Source organism: Rhizophagus irregularis, chromosome 4 (genome assembly GCF_026210795.1).
Source record: "Rhizophagus irregularis chromosome 4, complete sequence".
In the NCBI taxonomy this organism is placed as follows: domain Eukaryota; kingdom Fungi; phylum Glomeromycota; class Glomeromycetes; order Glomerales; family Glomeraceae; genus Rhizophagus; species Rhizophagus irregularis.
In genome coordinates, this window is record NC_089432.1 from 4,756,038 (window position 1) to 4,775,267 (window position 19,230).

At 31.2% G+C, this 19,230-nt stretch overlaps 1 protein-coding gene across 1 annotated transcript; it reads right to left on the minus strand.

The window, feature by feature from the left end:
* Positions 1 to 2,298: 2,298 nt before the first annotated feature.
* Positions 2,299 to 18,899, minus strand: OCT59_024345 (uncharacterized protein; the record flags this gene model as incomplete). The annotated part of the gene is made up of 16 exons (XM_066135373.1): positions 2,299 to 2,409; positions 2,478 to 4,268; positions 4,355 to 7,232; positions 7,320 to 7,744; positions 7,815 to 8,442; positions 8,517 to 8,622; positions 8,697 to 8,751; positions 8,838 to 9,366; positions 9,459 to 9,615; positions 9,687 to 10,851; positions 10,933 to 12,880; positions 12,957 to 14,774; positions 14,865 to 15,447; positions 15,667 to 15,682; positions 15,753 to 15,895; positions 16,334 to 18,899. 16 exons carry the CDS (start codon positions 18,897 to 18,899, stop codon positions 2,299 to 2,301), a joined length of 14,919 nt encoding a protein of 4,972 aa, XP_065991401.1.
* Between the last annotated feature and the right edge of the window lie 331 nt (positions 18,900 to 19,230).

Genomic DNA, 19,230 nt, shown 5'->3' on the forward strand with positions numbered 1-19,230 from the left:
GCTATAATTATGTAGATCACAAAGAACAATTAACTGACTGTTCGCCATCGTCCGTCACTTGAATACTACGATCAAAGAGTTAGTTCTTACCGTGTTTTTTTCTTGGTAACAAGTTAATGAAATATTTCAACGAAAAATAAAGTAAAGAAGAACAGCGTTGGTAATAATTGTTTGTTGAAACTTTTTTTTTTTTTTTTAAAAAAAAAACTGTAACGCATCTTTATTAGGATTTATTTATAAAATATATGGTCCTAGCTATAAGATACTTAGAGCCAAACGTGCCAAACACGTTAACCCTATAACAGAGTTTACTGTTTGTTGAAACTTTAAAGGTATCTAAGTATGTATATAAATGATTTAATAATTATGAGATTATAGTGATGTAAAGCGGAACCTAAAAAGGAAATAAAATTCCGGTAGAAATGATACATATATATTTCTGGTAATAAAATTCTTAATGTTCAGGACTTGTAACAATAGAAAAAAAAAATTAAAAAATTTACGCACTTTTCCAAGAAAAATTTTTATTAATACATGCGAAAATAAATACAGGATCCGGGACGTAGCCCGCAATACATATTACTTTTTGGTAATTTTTTTGATCCTAGCCCTCTTACTATCAGGAGAACTATCTACACTAACTCTGTCTTTTAACAACCCTACAATGATGCCAATTACCCTTTTCACATTACTACGAAGTAATTCAGGACTATCTTTGATGGCGGATTTCGTGAGGTTAATCTGGTACTCACTACCGCTTGTACAGTAAATACCATCCGGAGTGTATATAATAAAGTGCCACTCCGTCCCCGTGGTCACAATGCCATAGAGATAATCAAAATAATCTTCATTGAACACTTGGTCTGCGCTTCGTTTCTTATTTGTCTGGAACGTGCTCTCAAGTTGCGCCAGATTCTGAGAATAAAATGTGTTAACATTGAATCTTCTATCAATTTATAAAATTGTATGGTAGACTTGACATTGCGCGGTTTCCCCTCGGTGATACAAATGAGGTCTTCTAGACTTTTGATTGCGTAGTCTACTCGGCCTGTTGCACGCTATGTAAATATCTTGAGAGGTAGTTGCTGGTCCCCTTTCATACCATATTGTTTAAGTTTTTCTTCTGTTAACTCAAGGAAGTCAAGACCAGCTATTTTCTCTCTGCGTAGGTATTAAATTACTCGAATCAAATTAAGAAATTTAGGATTTTTTACTGGGAAGAATGTCCCAAATATCCCAATTCACGGTAATTAAAGAATTACTATACAGGTTTACCCAATGAGATATACACAAATGAGATTATAGAATTAAAAAAAAAGTAGGATCTCATGATGTGAAAGATATTTCCAATTAATTTGTTCGAAACTAGGAACAAACAAGGTTTTAAATATCGTAAACATAAGAATGTGAAATTTTATGAAATTTTCGCGTACTATCACATAATAATTCAACTTTTGCACCATAAAGCTTATTTGTACGTTCGGACGTACGTCCTTATATTTGAATTTTGAGTACGTACGTTTAAAATCTAATACTAAAATTTGAAATATTTTCGTACTACTTTAAATTTCGTAACAACTTTGAACTTTCGTACCACATCACCCTCAACTTTTAGTTATGCAGAAGTTATTTCTTCCGTGAGGAATTATTTTTGAAGACTTTATAAAAGCAGGAGAGGAAGCCGAAGCAAAGTTCCTAGAGTGTTAGGATTATTTAAGGGATAACAAAATTAATGAAGAATGAAGAAAATATATTATCCTCCAATCTAGCGCAACTCCAAGAAAGGAAAGAGAAAATATTCATAGCATATTATTCATTCTCGCAAATTCGATAATTCGATCAATGTAAAATTATTAGTACGGAAAATCAGTTTATTTTTAAAGATCCGCTGAGTACGGAAAATTGAAATTCTTTTTTTTTAGCGTCCGGACTCCGGACTAATTTGTATTATCACTCCCTTCTGTACATGAATTTTTTATTTTTGATTTCGTTATTATGGAACTTATAAAGTTAAAAACGTTGTACAGTACTGATAAATCTAACCAACTTTGCAATAGCTTCTCTTGGTATATGATCTGACCTAGAATATTAAGAAAACAAATATAGGGTTTGTCTTTTCGTATACTCAACAACATTATAACAAAGAATTCATGGTTTCTCGAATTGAAACATAGTTAAAAGCCAAGATTTTAATATTTATATATAATTGTAAAAAAACTAATTTTTTGTGATATGGTCTAAAACTACTACTATACTACTATAAATTTTTTTTTAAAAAAAAGTAATAAATAAGGATTTCTACATGTTGTCAATAAATTCATCAGGCTTTCTTCTGCCAGGTTTTGCCTGTTTAGCCGGTTTAGCCTGCTTAGCCTTGGCCTGTTTGGCCTGCTGTTTGGTCCTCGTTTTCTAAAATTTGAAGTATATTCATTAATTGAAACTAAAAAAAAAGTTATATAATTATTAAATTTTCTTACCTTAATAATGAATGTATAAGCTTCATATGTATTAGCCACTAACAAATTTTTCGGAAATAATTTGTTAATAAGTTCTTCTGGAATTGTAGACGGCCAAAAATTTAATGTATTATTATCTCGTAAATAATGATATAACGGTTCCTTTTCTTTTTGATTTTCTAAAGTTAAATATCGTAACATGAATCGTTTTAAAGCTAAAGCGAACGCTTCTGCTGGTATGGCTTTTTTCATTGTAGTTTGCTGTTCAAAATCTACGGAATTCGTTATTGCCATCTTCATATCTGCTGAAAGTTCTTCCTTATATTTTTCATGAATATATTTAATTTTAACATCGGCAACTTGTTCTTCGACGAGTTCGTATAAAGAAACTAAATGTTTAAGTCGTAAATCCACTTTTAACATTTTAGAAAATCTTTCATGTTCATTTAATGATGATAATTTCATCCACTGTGAAACATAATTTTTAATTGATTTTTCTCCATCTCCAACTGCAGTACGTTTGACGAAACATAAAAGAATCTCCAATGATGATAAAATTTCTGACGCGTTATCTAGAGCTGGTTCCAATGCAGGTTGCAATCCAGAATTTTTAGAAAAACCTAATAAATCCACCTTTTCAATTGGAATTGGTTCCTGATTTATTAAATCCTTAATATCACTTAGAATTCTCATATGTCCTTGGAATAACTCCAAATGATATGGGAAAACTTCTAGATATAATTGTGAACCTGGTTGAGTTTCTATATAAACTTTTTCAAATACTAAAATACTTGCCAATTCCATCTCAATTTTTGTCAAATCATAAACAATATCTTCTCCTCTAGCAATTGCTAAATTTCTTTGACTATATGCAAGAATTCTATCATTCCACTTAAAATTTATGATATTAACGGAACGAACTTGATCAAGATACATCGATTGAAGGCAATATCCATTGGGTGTTTCCGGTTTTGTTTTTGATATTGACGATCCAAAACCAAATGAAGGTTCATCTAAAAATTTGAGAGATTTACAAGTTCCAGGTGGAATTTCAATGACTTCTTGTAAGAATTTATTTTGTATATTAACTAAATGGTATAAAATTGCGCATAAGTAAATTCCTGAATCTTTTTGTTCCACTAAACCAAGAACAACTGGTGAATCATCTTTAATGGTTGGCTTATTATCGGGAAGTTGATACCGATCTACGAGAGATATTACTGTATTCCAACCAAGTTTAAAGTCGTCAAAAGCTGTTTTCAAGCTATTGAAAATTTCTTTATTACCACCACTATTTAATTCTATAAATTTCCTGAAAGTCATTTCTCCTGCAGTTTGTCTTGCTAACTGATATCCAAGTTTGGAATGCAAAATTTGAACAAACTTTACTATAGGTAAAAGATGTTCGAGTAATTCTAATTCTTGAGTATATTTCAAAAATACTGAGAGGAATGGATAATCGTTATTTCTTGTCGTATCGCTCATATAATAAGCGCGGAAACTGTTGAAACTAATCATTCCAATCGTTCTCCACAAGTTTGGTAAATTTTCACTTCGATATCGTTGATCCATAACTAAAGTTTGATTGATTTCACTTTCAATTAAGTTACCTTTTTGATTTTTGTTTCGAGATTCGCTTAATTTTTCACGATAATTAGTTGCCGTTTCATTTATATTTTTAATTTGCGGTGTGATATAATCATTGAATTCTGTTTCCCACTTTTCACGCTCGGCAGATGTTGTTACTCGTTGATTCGATAATGGTTTTTCCATCATCGAAGAAATTAATGAATGGAACATTAACGCCAAATTCTGATTAGAATTAAAAATTGACTATTAGTTTATAATCTACTTTAATAAGATAAAAAATATATATATAATATAAATATAAAATATACCTCATCTGAGCAATTAAGAAGGGTTTTCAGCATTTCCCAATCATTTCGAATATGGTCCATACAATAATTTTCAGAATCTGTGGCAGTTTGATCATTTTTTTGAAGGAAGGCAAGGGCAGTTTGAGGTGCAGAGGCTCCAATAAGAGCATGAACAATTAAATGTAAAACACGATATGATGTAGGCGTCATATATCTGACAGAGTGATACAAATTTTGATTAGCTAGTTCTCCAATGTATCCTGTTTGATCGTTTGCTGATTGAGCAATTGGTTTATTATCGAGTATAGTGTTTCCTTCTGCTGGTTTATGACCCACTCCGCTGATAGTATTTCCACACTCCGGACATTTACTAGTAATAACAGTTCCACCACAATTTGCGATGAAATATTTATATCCGCACTTACAAACATATCTTGTAAGTTTGTTTGTATTTGTTTTTCCAGCAACGGCGTTTAACACCGTTGATTTTACGTCAGACATGCATGATAAAATAAACGAGTTCTGACAATCTAGTAATTTGTGTAAATACATTGCTAATTGAGATGAATTCGGTTCAACCGATGCGTGAAATATGATGATATGAGCAATAACGGATTTTATAAGCAATTCAGTATTATTAATTTCCGGGCTATCAATTTTAAGGAGAGGTTGTTTATTCGACAAGATATTTGTTGCAATTGGTTTAAGTAAATCTGGAAGATTTATTCCATCGAGTTCTTGTGTCAAGAATTTTTCTGATCGCTCTTCTGAATGTTGCCATTCTCTTGAAGCTCTCAAAGCATGAAGACGTACAAAGAAAAGCCCCGTTAAAGATAATTTTGCCGTTAAAGTCATATTTTGATTCATGTTTTGGACAAATTTTTGAAAAGGTGCCTTATTTCCTACACTATAGAAATCCATAATACTATTTTCAGCTACATTATATTCAGGTAAATAACAATATGGATTAAATGACAATCGATTTTCTTTAATCTCATCCCAATTGAAAGATCCAAGCCACGGTAAAAGATGTTTCTGAGCGTCACAAAATCTTCTAATATCATCCATTGAAAAATCTCTTCGACATAAATCTCTTAAAAAGTAAATTTTGAAAGAATCAATCAAAGGATGAACGAATGTCAAAATATTGTTAATTTGACCAATTAATTCATTAGTAACAAAATCGTTATCAAGATCGTTATCAAAATCGTCTTCCTCCATTTGGTCAGGATCATTATTATCTTTCCTAATAAAACTGTCCCAGAATCGACGAACGAATTCTTTAAGTAAAGCAATAGAAGTTATTTTTTGTAATGATGGTATTCCTTTTTTATATAAAGCTTCAAGAGCCGGTCCAATATAAGCCCCTAAACTTTCTAATTCTTCATTCATGAAGAAGGTCTGTTCAATGGTATCACAACACAAAGTAGCCATATTTGTATCTAAATCTCCTAAACATTTATTGATAATATTTAATCGAGGAGATTGTATTAAAGCTTCTTCGAAATCTGTAATTACTAAAAAGAACATATCTCTGTCTTCTTTAAGAAAGATTCTTTCGATGATTGCACCCATTAATGGAAAAGGTTCTTTCGAGAATAATTTCTCATATAAACTTAGTCGGACTTCTGATTCTATTGGAATCAATGCAAGGCATCTCATGATGAATGATCTTCTTGGAATTATATTCTTCTCATTTTGTTCTAATTTATCTAGCTTATTAAGTACGGTGCTGACAAATTTCTCTGAGAGAACTCCTTGTTCATCCGAACTTAACACAAGTTGAACAATTTCTCTAATACTATCTAAAGGAATGGATTTTGTCGCAACTAAATCGTTTACAATACGTAACAATTGAAGATCTGGTAAATTCTTTGCTCGCGTCACCTTACTAACAAGAGATAATATTTTTGTGACGTCATGTTGCCATTTATCAATCGAATGAGAATTTCCTGCGCCTTCGAAATTTCCACGAATTTGCTCCAACATCAATTTTATCAATTCTTTGACAAGATGGTTTTCAAAATTTCCTCCAGCAGTAACATTTCCTTGAATTTCGATATTTTCAATTATCATTGGAGACATTTGAGCCAATTGTAATTGAGCTAAAACTTCGTTGCCATTTTCCCACCAATATGCATGAAGCAAAATTGGTTTGCGTGTTTTATCACCGATGAGTAACTTCAAGATTGACGCTAACATTTTTTTATTCTTTGTTTCACCATCTTTTGACGCAATAATAGTAACAAAGTCATTGAAATATAGTTCAGAAGCCCATTCCCATTCGAATGGAGAATCTTTTTCTTTTAATAGCGGTATTGACGTAAGAATATTATCTTTGAATTCTTTCAAATGATCCTCAATCACGTAATCGTATAGTTCATTGGTTTCTTCATCAATTCTCTCATTATCTTCTTGTAATTTAGCTATTTCTTCTTCGTAAATTCTTTTAAAACTATTAATTTGGTTCATAAAATATAATGAAAAAGGGAATTCAAGATCAAGTAAACTTCCTGCCGGCATATTATATCCATCAAGTTCTGGATTTTGCGTATTTTCAATTTTGACAATTTTCTTATCCATATAAACCTGTTCCCAAAACTTAAGTAATTTCACATAGTTTCCTTTTGATCTTGCTCGTTCATTAATATAGAAAAATGTTTTTGTTGCTGATAATCTTTCCAAAGCACATAAAATTTGAGCTATCGGCTTCTTAAACAGTGTTCTAATGTGAGTTTGTAGTGCTGCAGAAAATGAAGGGTATGGGTATAAATTTTGTTTATTTGATGCGACTTTATATTGCCAATCATTTGTAGGTTGTTGTTTGATCCATTCAAGAATTCTTACTTTCAAACATTTAATAAAGTCTTGGCACTTTAGGATTTTTTCGTTTATTGTTCTAAAGAAAAAAGGTTAACAAAAAAATTTTTTAAAAAAATTATACATTTATGAAGGACAAAAAATCATTACTTTACGCGTTACTTACTTTATATGATTGATTGACTTATCGTTCGATGGATATTTCATACATGATAGACACCATAATAGTTCTTGTTGTAAAATTTTTTCAAATGGATAAGTAGAATCAACAATACGAGATAAAGACCCATCCAAGAGACCTGATGTAGGAACGTTACTTCCTGATAATGTTTCAATAGTTATTTGTTTCCAGCCGCACATGAAATTAAAAGACGAAAAGGTGGATTCCTGCTCTCGATGAATATGAAGAATGATACACGCATGCTTCATAGGTACAATATGCTCCATTTGATCTTTCTTTGCTATAAAGTCTTTTCGGAATTGTTCGATGATTAATTTAGCTAGTTTAATACAACCAGTACTAACAGTAGTTATATCGCATTGGAGGATTAGCATTTGATCATTTGATTCTTCAGACCAAAAGTGTTTTACCTACAATACAGAGTTGTATAAGTAACAAGAAAACATGCATTAACTTAATAAATCACCGCTTTTGACTTACCCGATTCGAAAGTTGAGCTTCAGTCTTAAAAATCGACAATTTATCTACTTGACAACTAAATTTTCGTAAACAAAACATAACATCCGTATTGATATTGGAGAAGGTGTTTATAATTAATAAATGCCCATTAGGAACCGATGATGTTCCTTGATTATCAAAGTAATCATAAAGACTATCATGATGCTGTTGATTGAAATAAACATGCTTCCATTTTTCAAATTCATCTCGCTCTAAAGCTGATAACTCGGCTCTCACAACACCATCAGAAGTCGCCGTTGCAATCAAACATTCTTTGCATTTTTCTAATATTTCTTCTTCATCTGCTTCGGGATTATTCTTCATAATGTCGATAATTAAACTTTGTAAGGTTTCATTTTTATCAAATCCAATGAATAGATCTTTCTGGGTAAACTTATTACGTGATTGAGTTGCTTGATTATTGTCGATCAAAGTTGAGAATTTTCTTGCCCAATCATTTAAATTTTCATAAAATAACTTTTGGTTATTGTCAAGTATGTCATTAATCGACATTTTTTGTTTTTCAAATCGATTAAGAAGTGGAGGATCAGCCAAAGCCAATTTATTCTCATCCATAACAAGAATACATTTAAAATTCGGCGAAACATAACTAAAAATTTATTATTATTTAAAAATTTTTGTAATAATAAAATATGAATGATAAATTTCAACAAATTCACTTACAGCATAGGATTGGCATACGCTCCAAGTGCAACTCTCGTAAAGTATTTGACATTATCTTTACTTCCTACCACAATATAATTTTGATTCCATAAATCGTAAAGACTCCCTATTGAAATAGGAAAAAAAAATTTTTTTATTTACTTGATTATTTATAACTATGATAGTAAATGAAATAATTACCATAAATTATTTCTAAATCTGTTAAAATCAATGGTCTGCCTGCTTCAACGCACATCTAAAATGACAGAATGATTTTTAATATAAATAAGCATATTAAACTAGAAAAAAAAATCTCTTTGAGTTGAAAATTAAATTATTAACCATAATTTTTCTCAAAACACTATAATAATAATCCTCTTGATCATCAGGAAATTGTGATCCTAGAATTACAACAGGATCTCTCTTTCTTAGCTGATAAGTCAGCAAATTTACAATTGAATCACTTTTACCAATAACCATTAAATGTCGTGCATCAGGATCTTTTAAGTTTGTATCAATTAATTGTTCGACTGGAGCTTGTTTATATGTCCATGGGTTATGGTTATTATACATTTTTAGAACATTTCCAAAATATTGATCGCATAATTTGACATGATTATCTGTTCCTCCAAAATTACGGGCTAATGCCATTTGAATATTCTCTGGAGTCATTTCGTTTAATGAAAGACGTTTAACCAATGCATAATAATCACGAAGACCATGGAAGTTAGACGAAGATTGGCCATGTTTTTCAAAATTTGAATATGCCTTAGCTAAAGGACTTAAGGCGCCTCTCTGACCAGATGCAATAGCTCTTTTATTTAATAAACGTTCAGCAGTATCAACTAAATCATTCAAATTAAATTGTGGTCTGTAGAGAGGATATTAAAAAATTGTAAATAAGACAAAATTGTGAAATTATATAAATGTATGTTATTTAATTTTTTGAAAAAAAAATCGTACCTTTGAACAAGTAATGCACGACTACTTTTACTGTTGTCTAAGCGCCAGTTAGATATCCCTATCACTGAAACAGTTGGCTCTGTAGCTGGATAGCTTGGTTCAAGTAAAGAGTGAAGTACTTTTAATGGATTGAAAGGACTTGTTTCAGCCAAACCAACTATAAAAAGAATAATAAATGATGTGAACAACTTAATAATGTAAAAGGACCATAAGAAAAAATAAAATTACCTTCATCAAGTAAAACAACACTAGCAACAGGAAATTGTTTGGAAGTTGTCTCCTGAAATTTATTTGCCTTCTCAAAAACTTTTATAATACCTTCAGAAGTTGAAGATGAAGAGCCTTGATGTGGAATTAAGTAAACTTGTGCTAAGTTTCTAAAGTACTTATCACTTGAATCTGGACCACGTAAATTTGAGCTTATAAGACGAACTGCTAAAGATTTTGAAGAACCCGGCGCTCCTATAAGGAACAGAGGGATTTTTGTCAAAATGCATACGATCATGACTAAAACATTTTCTAATAAAGCTTCGTTATATGCTGTATTAGGTGGACATTGCATCCTATTAATATAATCTTCCTGTTCTTCACGAATAATTTTAGCAAACATATTTTCTCCTACATAAGTATTATGTTTGTGTAATATTTGTTCCATTTCATGACGATATTGTTTACGTAAATCTTGTTCATACAACCGAGAATGATAACAAAGACTAAGTGCCAGAACATAAGATCTGATCCTTACTGTTAGTTTACCAGGTGGTGGATATGTATGTCCTTCCCTCCAAAACGGACGATTTTGAAGAGAATTATGAAAGAATTTCACTAAACTTATAGCTCGTTTAACATCACGTAAGCTCACACTATATCGTTCCTCAACCTTACGAATGAATTCTTGAGAAGCAAATAGAAGTTCTGTAAATTCAGGATGGAATAAAGTTTTTGATTCTTTTCCAACCATAATTTGAATATATCTGTGTTCATCTTTTGATTTCAGAATACCGTAGTCCCAAACATAATCTAAAATTTGATCAGGAAGTGGTTTGACTTGATAAACAAGTTTACTTTGTTCGAAGTTTTTAACTCTATTTGTCAAACCGGCTTGGCTTTGAGCTTTCGTACGAAGACGGTATGGATTGCAAGCAGCGAATAAACGGATATTTGGGTGTATTGGTTTCCCATTAAGCATTCGATGGGATATTAAATCAGCGAGTAAACCTATATAATTGCAAGTATTGATTTCATCAAAGAATAACCAAATCTCGCCTTTTTCTGCTTTTTCTAAAGAATCATTCATGAACCTCATAATAGTTTTTTCATCGATTCCGGCGTGAAGGTTAAGTGGCCGGAATTGAACTTCAACCATCAAGGCCAGATAAGCGATCAAACTTGTCTATAAAAGAAACGAGAATTTAATAAATATTTTTTTTTTTGGAAAAAAAAACATCGATAATGAAATAACATATTAAATCACCTTGCCACATCCTGCTTCACCACAAACTATCACTGGAATATTCGCACGTGCTCTTAAAAGAATTAAGGCCATCTTTATTAAGTTATCACCAGATAAAGCATATTCGGGAAGATCTAATTTTTCTGTTGAACTTCGTGCCAAACACTCTAATTTTAAGAAAAGATCTTCTGGAGTCATCGAATTGTAATCATCTAACACCCATTTCGTTCGATCTTCAATTACTTGACTTTTTAATAAAATCTCTACATTTTCATCAACTTTATTTCTGTCACGATATAAAGCTGATATTGAATCGGGAGTTTGAGAATTGAAAAATACTATAAGATGATTTGAGTCGTCCCATTGAACTATTGTACCAAGACGAGCGTTTTCATCATCAGCATCTATAGCGTTTGTAGATTCTAACTGTGCCTCTTTTGTTTTAATAGATCTGGTTGCAAAATCTTTTGAAACATATATTAAGGTTCCTAATATAAGTTTCCTAATGTTAGTTTCTTCTACCATTAATTTGAGATTATCTACAGTAAAAAATTGACTTGAAGAAAATCGAACTAATTGATCTGAGAGTACATTAATAAATATTTCAAAAAATCTAAAAGAAGAAATATCTTTGCTGCCTTTATTAAAGAAATATTTTTCAATAAGATTTTGACAGCGTTCTACTGATAGTGGATCTTTAATTGCTTTATCTGTCCGGAAGAGGATCTCTTTTGAATCTATATCATTACGATCCAATAAATTCAAATAATGACAAGTAACCTGAATTGGACTATTAATTACTTGAGAAGCTTTCAAACTTTTAATATTCCAAGATATATGATTGAATAATAAATATCCTGTCATAGGAAGAGAATTAAGTAGATACTGTTCTGTAGTTGAAGCTATTTCGATAAATATATGTGTAGGTGTTTCTGATGAAGGCAGACAAGCTATATCAACATTCGTAGAAACCATACCCAAAGTTAATAATTCAAATAAAAACATGTTGACGTCTCCCGGATAGTTAGCTGATACTACATTGATGTGTAAACTTTCTACAGGTCGGAGTTTACATTCTTTTAATTGACTTACAAGCCTGCTAAACTCCATATCATCGCATATTAAAAAGCTACGTGGAATTTTCTTTTTTTTGAAACTATCTTCTTTAATCCATTCAGTTTTGCCCTGTCCTGATAAATCAGAAGAAACACGTATGACATTCTGACACAATTCCCTATAAATTCTTCTCATGGAATCATTATTTAATCCATTAGTTGCCTTAACATCTGAAGAGAATTGATCTAAAATATGATGATGGATTCCATTCTCTCTGCAACAAATGAGTGCTAAAAGATAGCCCTCTTGTTCTTGCATTGACCTAATTTGATTAACTAAATCATATTGTAATTCAAAGTCCAATAATTCTAAATTTGCAATACAAAATAAGTGGTCTTCATAGCCATTGTCTGACGCAAAATAACTTCTTTTTATGAAGATTGTTAGTTCTTCCATCGTAGTTGAAGAAGTACATATTAGGAGTTGCCACAGTTCCGGATAATATCCATGATTAGCATATAATGACATAATAATGTTTGGGACTAGTATATTGTCAGCACAAGCAGCAATAAATAATTTCCCTCTTTTAACTACATCCGATGCTACGCGTTTTCCAGCAGCCTTAAGTCTACGCGGTTGTTTTTGAATATTTCTGAAAATCTTCTCTAATTCATTTCCAATTTCACAAAGAATTTTAAAATAATCCTTAGATCCACGTGAGATTCCTTTAATATCCTTACGAGGTGGTAATTGAGCTTTGCTGTTCACAACTCTAATTAATGTTTTGCATTCTTCTTCGTTTTCTTCATCTAATTTTTCTGACGTGAAATAATCATAGAATGCCAAAATATGACGGGCAGGGAAGAAAGTTAAATAATAACACCGTTCTTGTGCACGATCTACTATAGTTTGCCTATAAATTGTAAATTCATCAGTCTTTATTGCAAGCGAGAAAAATGAATGAAATGAATATAAAGATAATCATTTACCAATTTTTGAGCTCGCCCCTTAAGAATTTCAAATACTCTTTCATACTATCTATTTTATTTATTCCTATTAATTCTTTTTCAAATTTTCTGTAATCAAAATGCCCCAACTGAATTAACAAGGACAGCACATCAATTATTTCTTGTGCTAAATCAACCTGAACAACAAAATCGTCCATAATATTTTTTGATATTTCCTCGTCTTTTTCACTAATTACATCATTTTCGCTTATCTTAGGTTTTGCAATCAAAAGAGCCCGCCCACGTAAATCCAAGATTTCATTCATATTATAAGTCATTATCATTTCTGATTTAGAAGTCCTAGAAGTATATTTTAATGAAACAAAACACTGGTCTTCTTTTTCATCCCGTCCAAAAGTGTAAGATCCATTTTGTACAGCATTCTTAATTTTTTCTTTAGTAGCTTCACCACGATTTTCAATGCTCTGATACATATTTCGTAATGCCATATTGCAACTGTTACATAAGGCAATCTTTTCCCCTAAAGTAGGATTCTCGTTTATAACATCTGATAACGAATCTAAAAAGCTTTTAATAGTTTCCTTTTTATTATTATTCATAAAAGGTAATAAAAATCGCTGTACTTCAATAAGCGATGAAACAGTACCCTCTTGAATCAATCTTTCATCCGAGTGATCATCCACACCATTAATCAAATTTTTAATATCATGCTCGGCAATCTCCTTTAAAAAGCTTATAAAATCATCTGCATTTGATAACTCTTTTATTAATTTCCAACATTCATTATTAACATTGGAAAGATTTTTACCAAGTTTAGCGAAAAAACTATTTATTTGACTAAGTTTCATAGAATTGTTTTTTAAAGGGTCGCCTTTTAAAGAATCGCCTCTTAAAGAATCAATCGATTCTTTTAGCCAATCATCTTTATTACTCGCTATATTAAAAAGTTGTAAAACTGTTTCTAACTCTTCGAGTCGTTCAATCCAGTGAGGAATACTTGAAATATGCTTTAGGGTTTGTATGAATTTGTGATTCTTATGTCCATCTATTAAATCAAGTTCCGCATTAATATTTGTAACATTTTCACAAAACAAAGCCATATCTGAAATTTTAAGTTTTTCCCATTCCCTAAATTGTTTACAAATAGCGTTATATCTTTCAAAAACAGCCGGTATCAATCTTTGCGCTATGTATTCCACTTTTGTGGCAGCAGTATCTTCCCGGATACAAACTTCAAAGATATTTCGAAAAGATCGAGATTGATTATATTTGTAGCAACGCTCTGCACTCTCCAAAGTTTTTCCATGAAATGCCCAATAATCTGGCGATATTGCCTCTTTCAACATCACTTTATTTGAATTTGGCATATGTTGTTTTACATCTTGGATGTAATCATCCACATCTTCTACTTGGGAAGCTGGACAAAACTCGGTATAAAACTTAAAAAGGACATCAAGTTTAACTTGAAACTCGTTACAAAGCTTTCTAAGTTTCTCGATTTCGTCTCGCGAAACAATCACATCACCTATATCTTTCTTTTGGGAGACAGCTGCATCAAAATGTTGAAATAATTTTTCATTTTTACATTCCAAGAGCTGTTGCAATAATTGTACGTCAACTGTCTTTTCACGGAGTAATCCACCGAGTTCATTGATGGATGCTTTAACACGTTTAACAAGTGGATTGGAAAGAAGTTTCGTAACATCTCCAGTAGCGCATAATATAATTTTCCAAAGTTCACCAGCTCCTAGAATATTTAAATGAAGTTCCGAAGGATTTGATGCAGTAAATTGACTTTGCAATCTATTCATAATATGACACAAAATTTCTTCGCTTATCCTAATAAATTATTTAATAGAAAAATAAAAATAGTTAATTAAATAAATGTTTTTTTTTCGACAAAGAAGGATCTACATCAAATAAACTTACGAGTTTAGGACCATCAAAACCTTTGGTTTGCAATCGCATATTATATATATTTTATTTATTAGTTGATCGTTAATTTGTTGAACAGACTTATTTAGCATTTCTTTAACCATATCTATAAACAATGTTTTGATTTCTTGTTGTTTTGTCCGAATTAAAAATTTTGTTGCGGCAAATATTAGAGATTCTGAGCACAATTTAACCCTTTCTATAGCAATGTTTGTCAAACTTTGCCAAACATTTTTTCGATGACTAAGTAAGGGGTACATGCGTTCTAATCGTAAAAATACTAAAAATACAATGTTGTTATCTTTTTTATTGCTTGTGCTTGTACCTGTGTCAAGTTTGAGTAAAAGATTTCTAAACCAAGTTACACAGATTTTTGGTATCTTCTTCTCCTTATCAAAAAAATCATTACGGAACCACTCATCTAAAATTTCTGGAAATATGTCTAATAATTCTAAAGTTCTAGACTGAGATACCAAATCTAATGATAAAATAACATCCTCTCTAGTCCAATATATATCATCATGAAGAAGGGCTGTAATAGCAGTGATATTTTCCTTTGTCCAATTTCCGTTCAAACCTTCAAATAAAAACAAAGCACGAGATCGGAAAACTTCAGACACGTCAAATCGATAATCAGCCGGAACTCTCTTAAAATGATGTTCTAAGTCAACAGCATCATCATGAGAGATAAATTCTCGAAGTTTGTCATTAAAACTCTTAAAAATAATTTTATCAATTTTGTTATTATGGAAAAGAATATCATTCCAAAGCGGAAAAAGGTAATCCATATCATTACATAATTGAATTAACCACTATAAAAGATATTAAAAAAATTAATTTTAATTGTAAATTTTCGAAAACAAAAATTATATTTAAATTTACCTTGGCAAGTTTATTATAAATTTCGGGTTCAATGCCATCCATGTAAGGTTTGACCATTTTTAATCCTTGAATAAATTTCGATAAATCCTCATCAGTATACTTTAAAAATTTCAACTGATCAATGAAAGAAAATTTAGGATCAACTTCAGACGCAATTGTAAAAATAGTGAGCCAATCAAACTGCATCAGAGCAGCATTATGCTGGATTAAGATCATAATGCCACTATACATTTGGTCTTTGGTATTTGAAGGTAAAGTTCCTTCTTTATAGTCATAAAGTGCTTCAAGTAACACTCCAGATGGGAATGTATTTTTTAGTTCATGGAAATGACATTGCATCTTTAAAGTGTAGTATCCTAAAAGAAGACATAAGAAAAGTAGTTTGTCTCTATTTAATCCATCATCAATACGATTAGCAATGCGGTTGTAATTTGATGAGGTGATCGTATAATCATAGTGAAATTTTAATAAATGTTGATATTCCATAACTTTATCCTTAAGGTTATTATCTCTGATGGAATTAAAAATATAGTCCACAAAAGCAAAGTCGCGTATATTTTTTAATTTATAATGATTATTACTCTTAAATATGTCAAATTGATCATTTCTCTCGATATTCAACGTGCGATTGTCTCGACTACCATTTCCTTCGAATATTATTTCTCCATTACCATAATATCTAGTATTCACACAAATAGCATATTTATATAGAATTTCATTACTTTCAACTTCAGATAGAGATATAATAACTGTTTCGGATCGCCAATACGTTTGATTTATTTTACGAAATTTGATGGTAGGAGTTTTCCAATGACCTAGTTCTTTTATATTTCCAAGAACAACAGGTTTTCCAAAAACATTATCAATATCCTCCGGACAATGAACATGGAAGATAACTTTAATCTCATTCGAACCCTTACTACTAATCAATCCTTTAAACACGTTGGACACGTTAGAGATCCAATTTTTCTTTCCTTTGTTATTACTGTCTCTATGATCACTTCGACCGTTGTGGTTTTCTGGATAATGAGTGGTATCATCCCTGGGTCCTCCGTAAGACTCAGATTCATCAGACTCTTTTCGCTTATTACGATTATGTTCTGATGATTGAAAGACATCTTGCTGGGAGTCGCTGATATTATCATCATAACTCTCATCCTGAAAGTCAGTCACATTATCTAATTTCTTTTTCGTAGACCGATTTTTATTGTTTTTATGTCGAGTGGTTTCATTTATTGATTCTTCGGTATCAGTCCCAACATCATCTTTATTGATACGAGAGTAACTTTCTTCATGATCTTCATTATCGTCCTGAGAGTCACTTGTATTAACTAATTTTATAGGCATATTTTGGTTATTTTTATCTTTTGAATGTTCCTCATAATAAGACTCGGCATCTTTTTTATTGAAATGGCTTGAAGATGAAGAGTCATCTCCCTCATAATCTTCATTCTCATCCTGAGAGTCACTCTCACTATCCAATTTTTTCAGATTTTGATTATTTTTATTTTTCGTATATGGAGTTTCTACCTGTTTTTTATTGATACGCCTTAAAGATGAAATGTCACCTTCTTCATTACTACCGTAATCAACGTTATCGTCATTATCACTTTCTTGTTTTCTCACAATATTACGAGACTTTGAAATTGGGTTTTCAGCTTCTTCATCTGATAAATCACCATGTAAAGACTGACTTTGACTATCTTGATTTTTTGGACGATGAGTGATTTCATCGCTTTTTCCTCTATGGGGAGGATCAAACCTTTCTTTCTTAATATTTTTTCCCGTTGGAGATGGAGAGTCATCTTTTTTGTTCGGGAATTCGCCGATATCATCATCATAATCAACATCATAGTCGTAGTTTACGGTCGTATCTGATTTCTTTGATTTCTTACTTCTTGTATCATGGTCAGACTTTGGACGATTATATCCCGCTGAAGATAAAAAGTTGTCTTTCTTGTCCGGGAATTCGCTGATATCATCATCATAGTTCTTTGATTTCTTTTTACTTTTTGTATCATGGTCAGATTTTGAACCGCTTTCAAATTCGCTCGCTGATCCCTTTGTATTAAATAATTTAGATGCATGCCTATTATTATCATAATCTAAAGTATGTTGGATATGTCGAGATTTAGGAGAAGAGTCAGATTTTGAACCGCTTTCAAATTCGCTCGCTGATCCCTTTGTATTAAATAATTTAGATGCATGCCTATTATTATCATAATCTAAAGTATGTTGGATATGTCGAGATTTAGGAGAAGACGTCTGAACGGTCACAGTTTGATTGATTGAATCATCATCTTCAAAAAGTTCGAGTAACTCTTTTCGATTTTCAACATTGTCCGTCTCTTGATCAGAATTTTCTTGACCAGCTAAGACTTTTTGATCAGCTGCTGGTGGTACATTGAAATGACTAGAACTTTCTCGTTTAAGAGTTTCAACATTCTCCGCTTTTTTAACATTCGCACTAGGGTTATGATCTTCATCATCGTCTTTATCAGAAACACCGACTGAAACATAATCTCCAGTATTTGTAGAATTATTTTTTATATCATCGGACTCAATGATGATTTTATCGTTATCAATGGAAATATCAGTTTCTTCTTTATTGTGTTCTTTATCATCCGAACCCCCTGTATTAGAAGTATGAGTTTGCTTATTATAATCTAAAGTATCTTCTCGTTGTTGTTCAGTATATTGAGATTTTGGAAGAGAAGTTTGAATGGTCTCACTAGATACATCATCATCATCATTTATATCTTTTCGGTCTTCAATAATTTCCGTTTTTTTGTCTGATTCTTCTTGGTCAATTAAAACTTTTTGATATAAGTTCTCATCAATACGACTTGTACTAGTATGTTCATAATCATCATCTGATGATGGGAACACTTCTTGTTTACCCGTCTCAATATTTTCGATTTCTTTTTCGACTTGGTTATAAATTAAATTGGAGGTAATATTTTGTTCCTCGTTACTGGAAATGCCGACTGATAAATTATCATGAACATCATCAATTGACTCATCGGACTTATCGATTATTTTATCGTTACCAACAACATTTTCTGTTGTATCAGAACTCGAAGCTTGCTCTTCCTCATTATTTGATGTGGAATCATTCTCATTTTCAATATTTGTATCTTGTCCCATGCTAAAAAATTTAATTTGTCAGTAATAAATAAAAAGAAAAAAAAATATAATAATAAAATAAAATAAAAATCGTTAATAAAGAAAAAAAGCTATTAAAAAAAAATCGTCAGTTAAAAAAAAATATTTCTTTTTGACATAAAATTAGAAAAGAAAAGACTAGCAAAAACAAGTAAAAAAAAAATGATTTTTTTTTTTTTGAGAAATAAAACAGAGTATAAACCAAAAATGAGTTTTTAAAGAAAGAATAGAAAGAATAGTGCAGCTTGTGTAACCGGAATTCCGGAAAAACTACCTGATTGAATTAATCATCACAATACAGCGGTATCAGCAA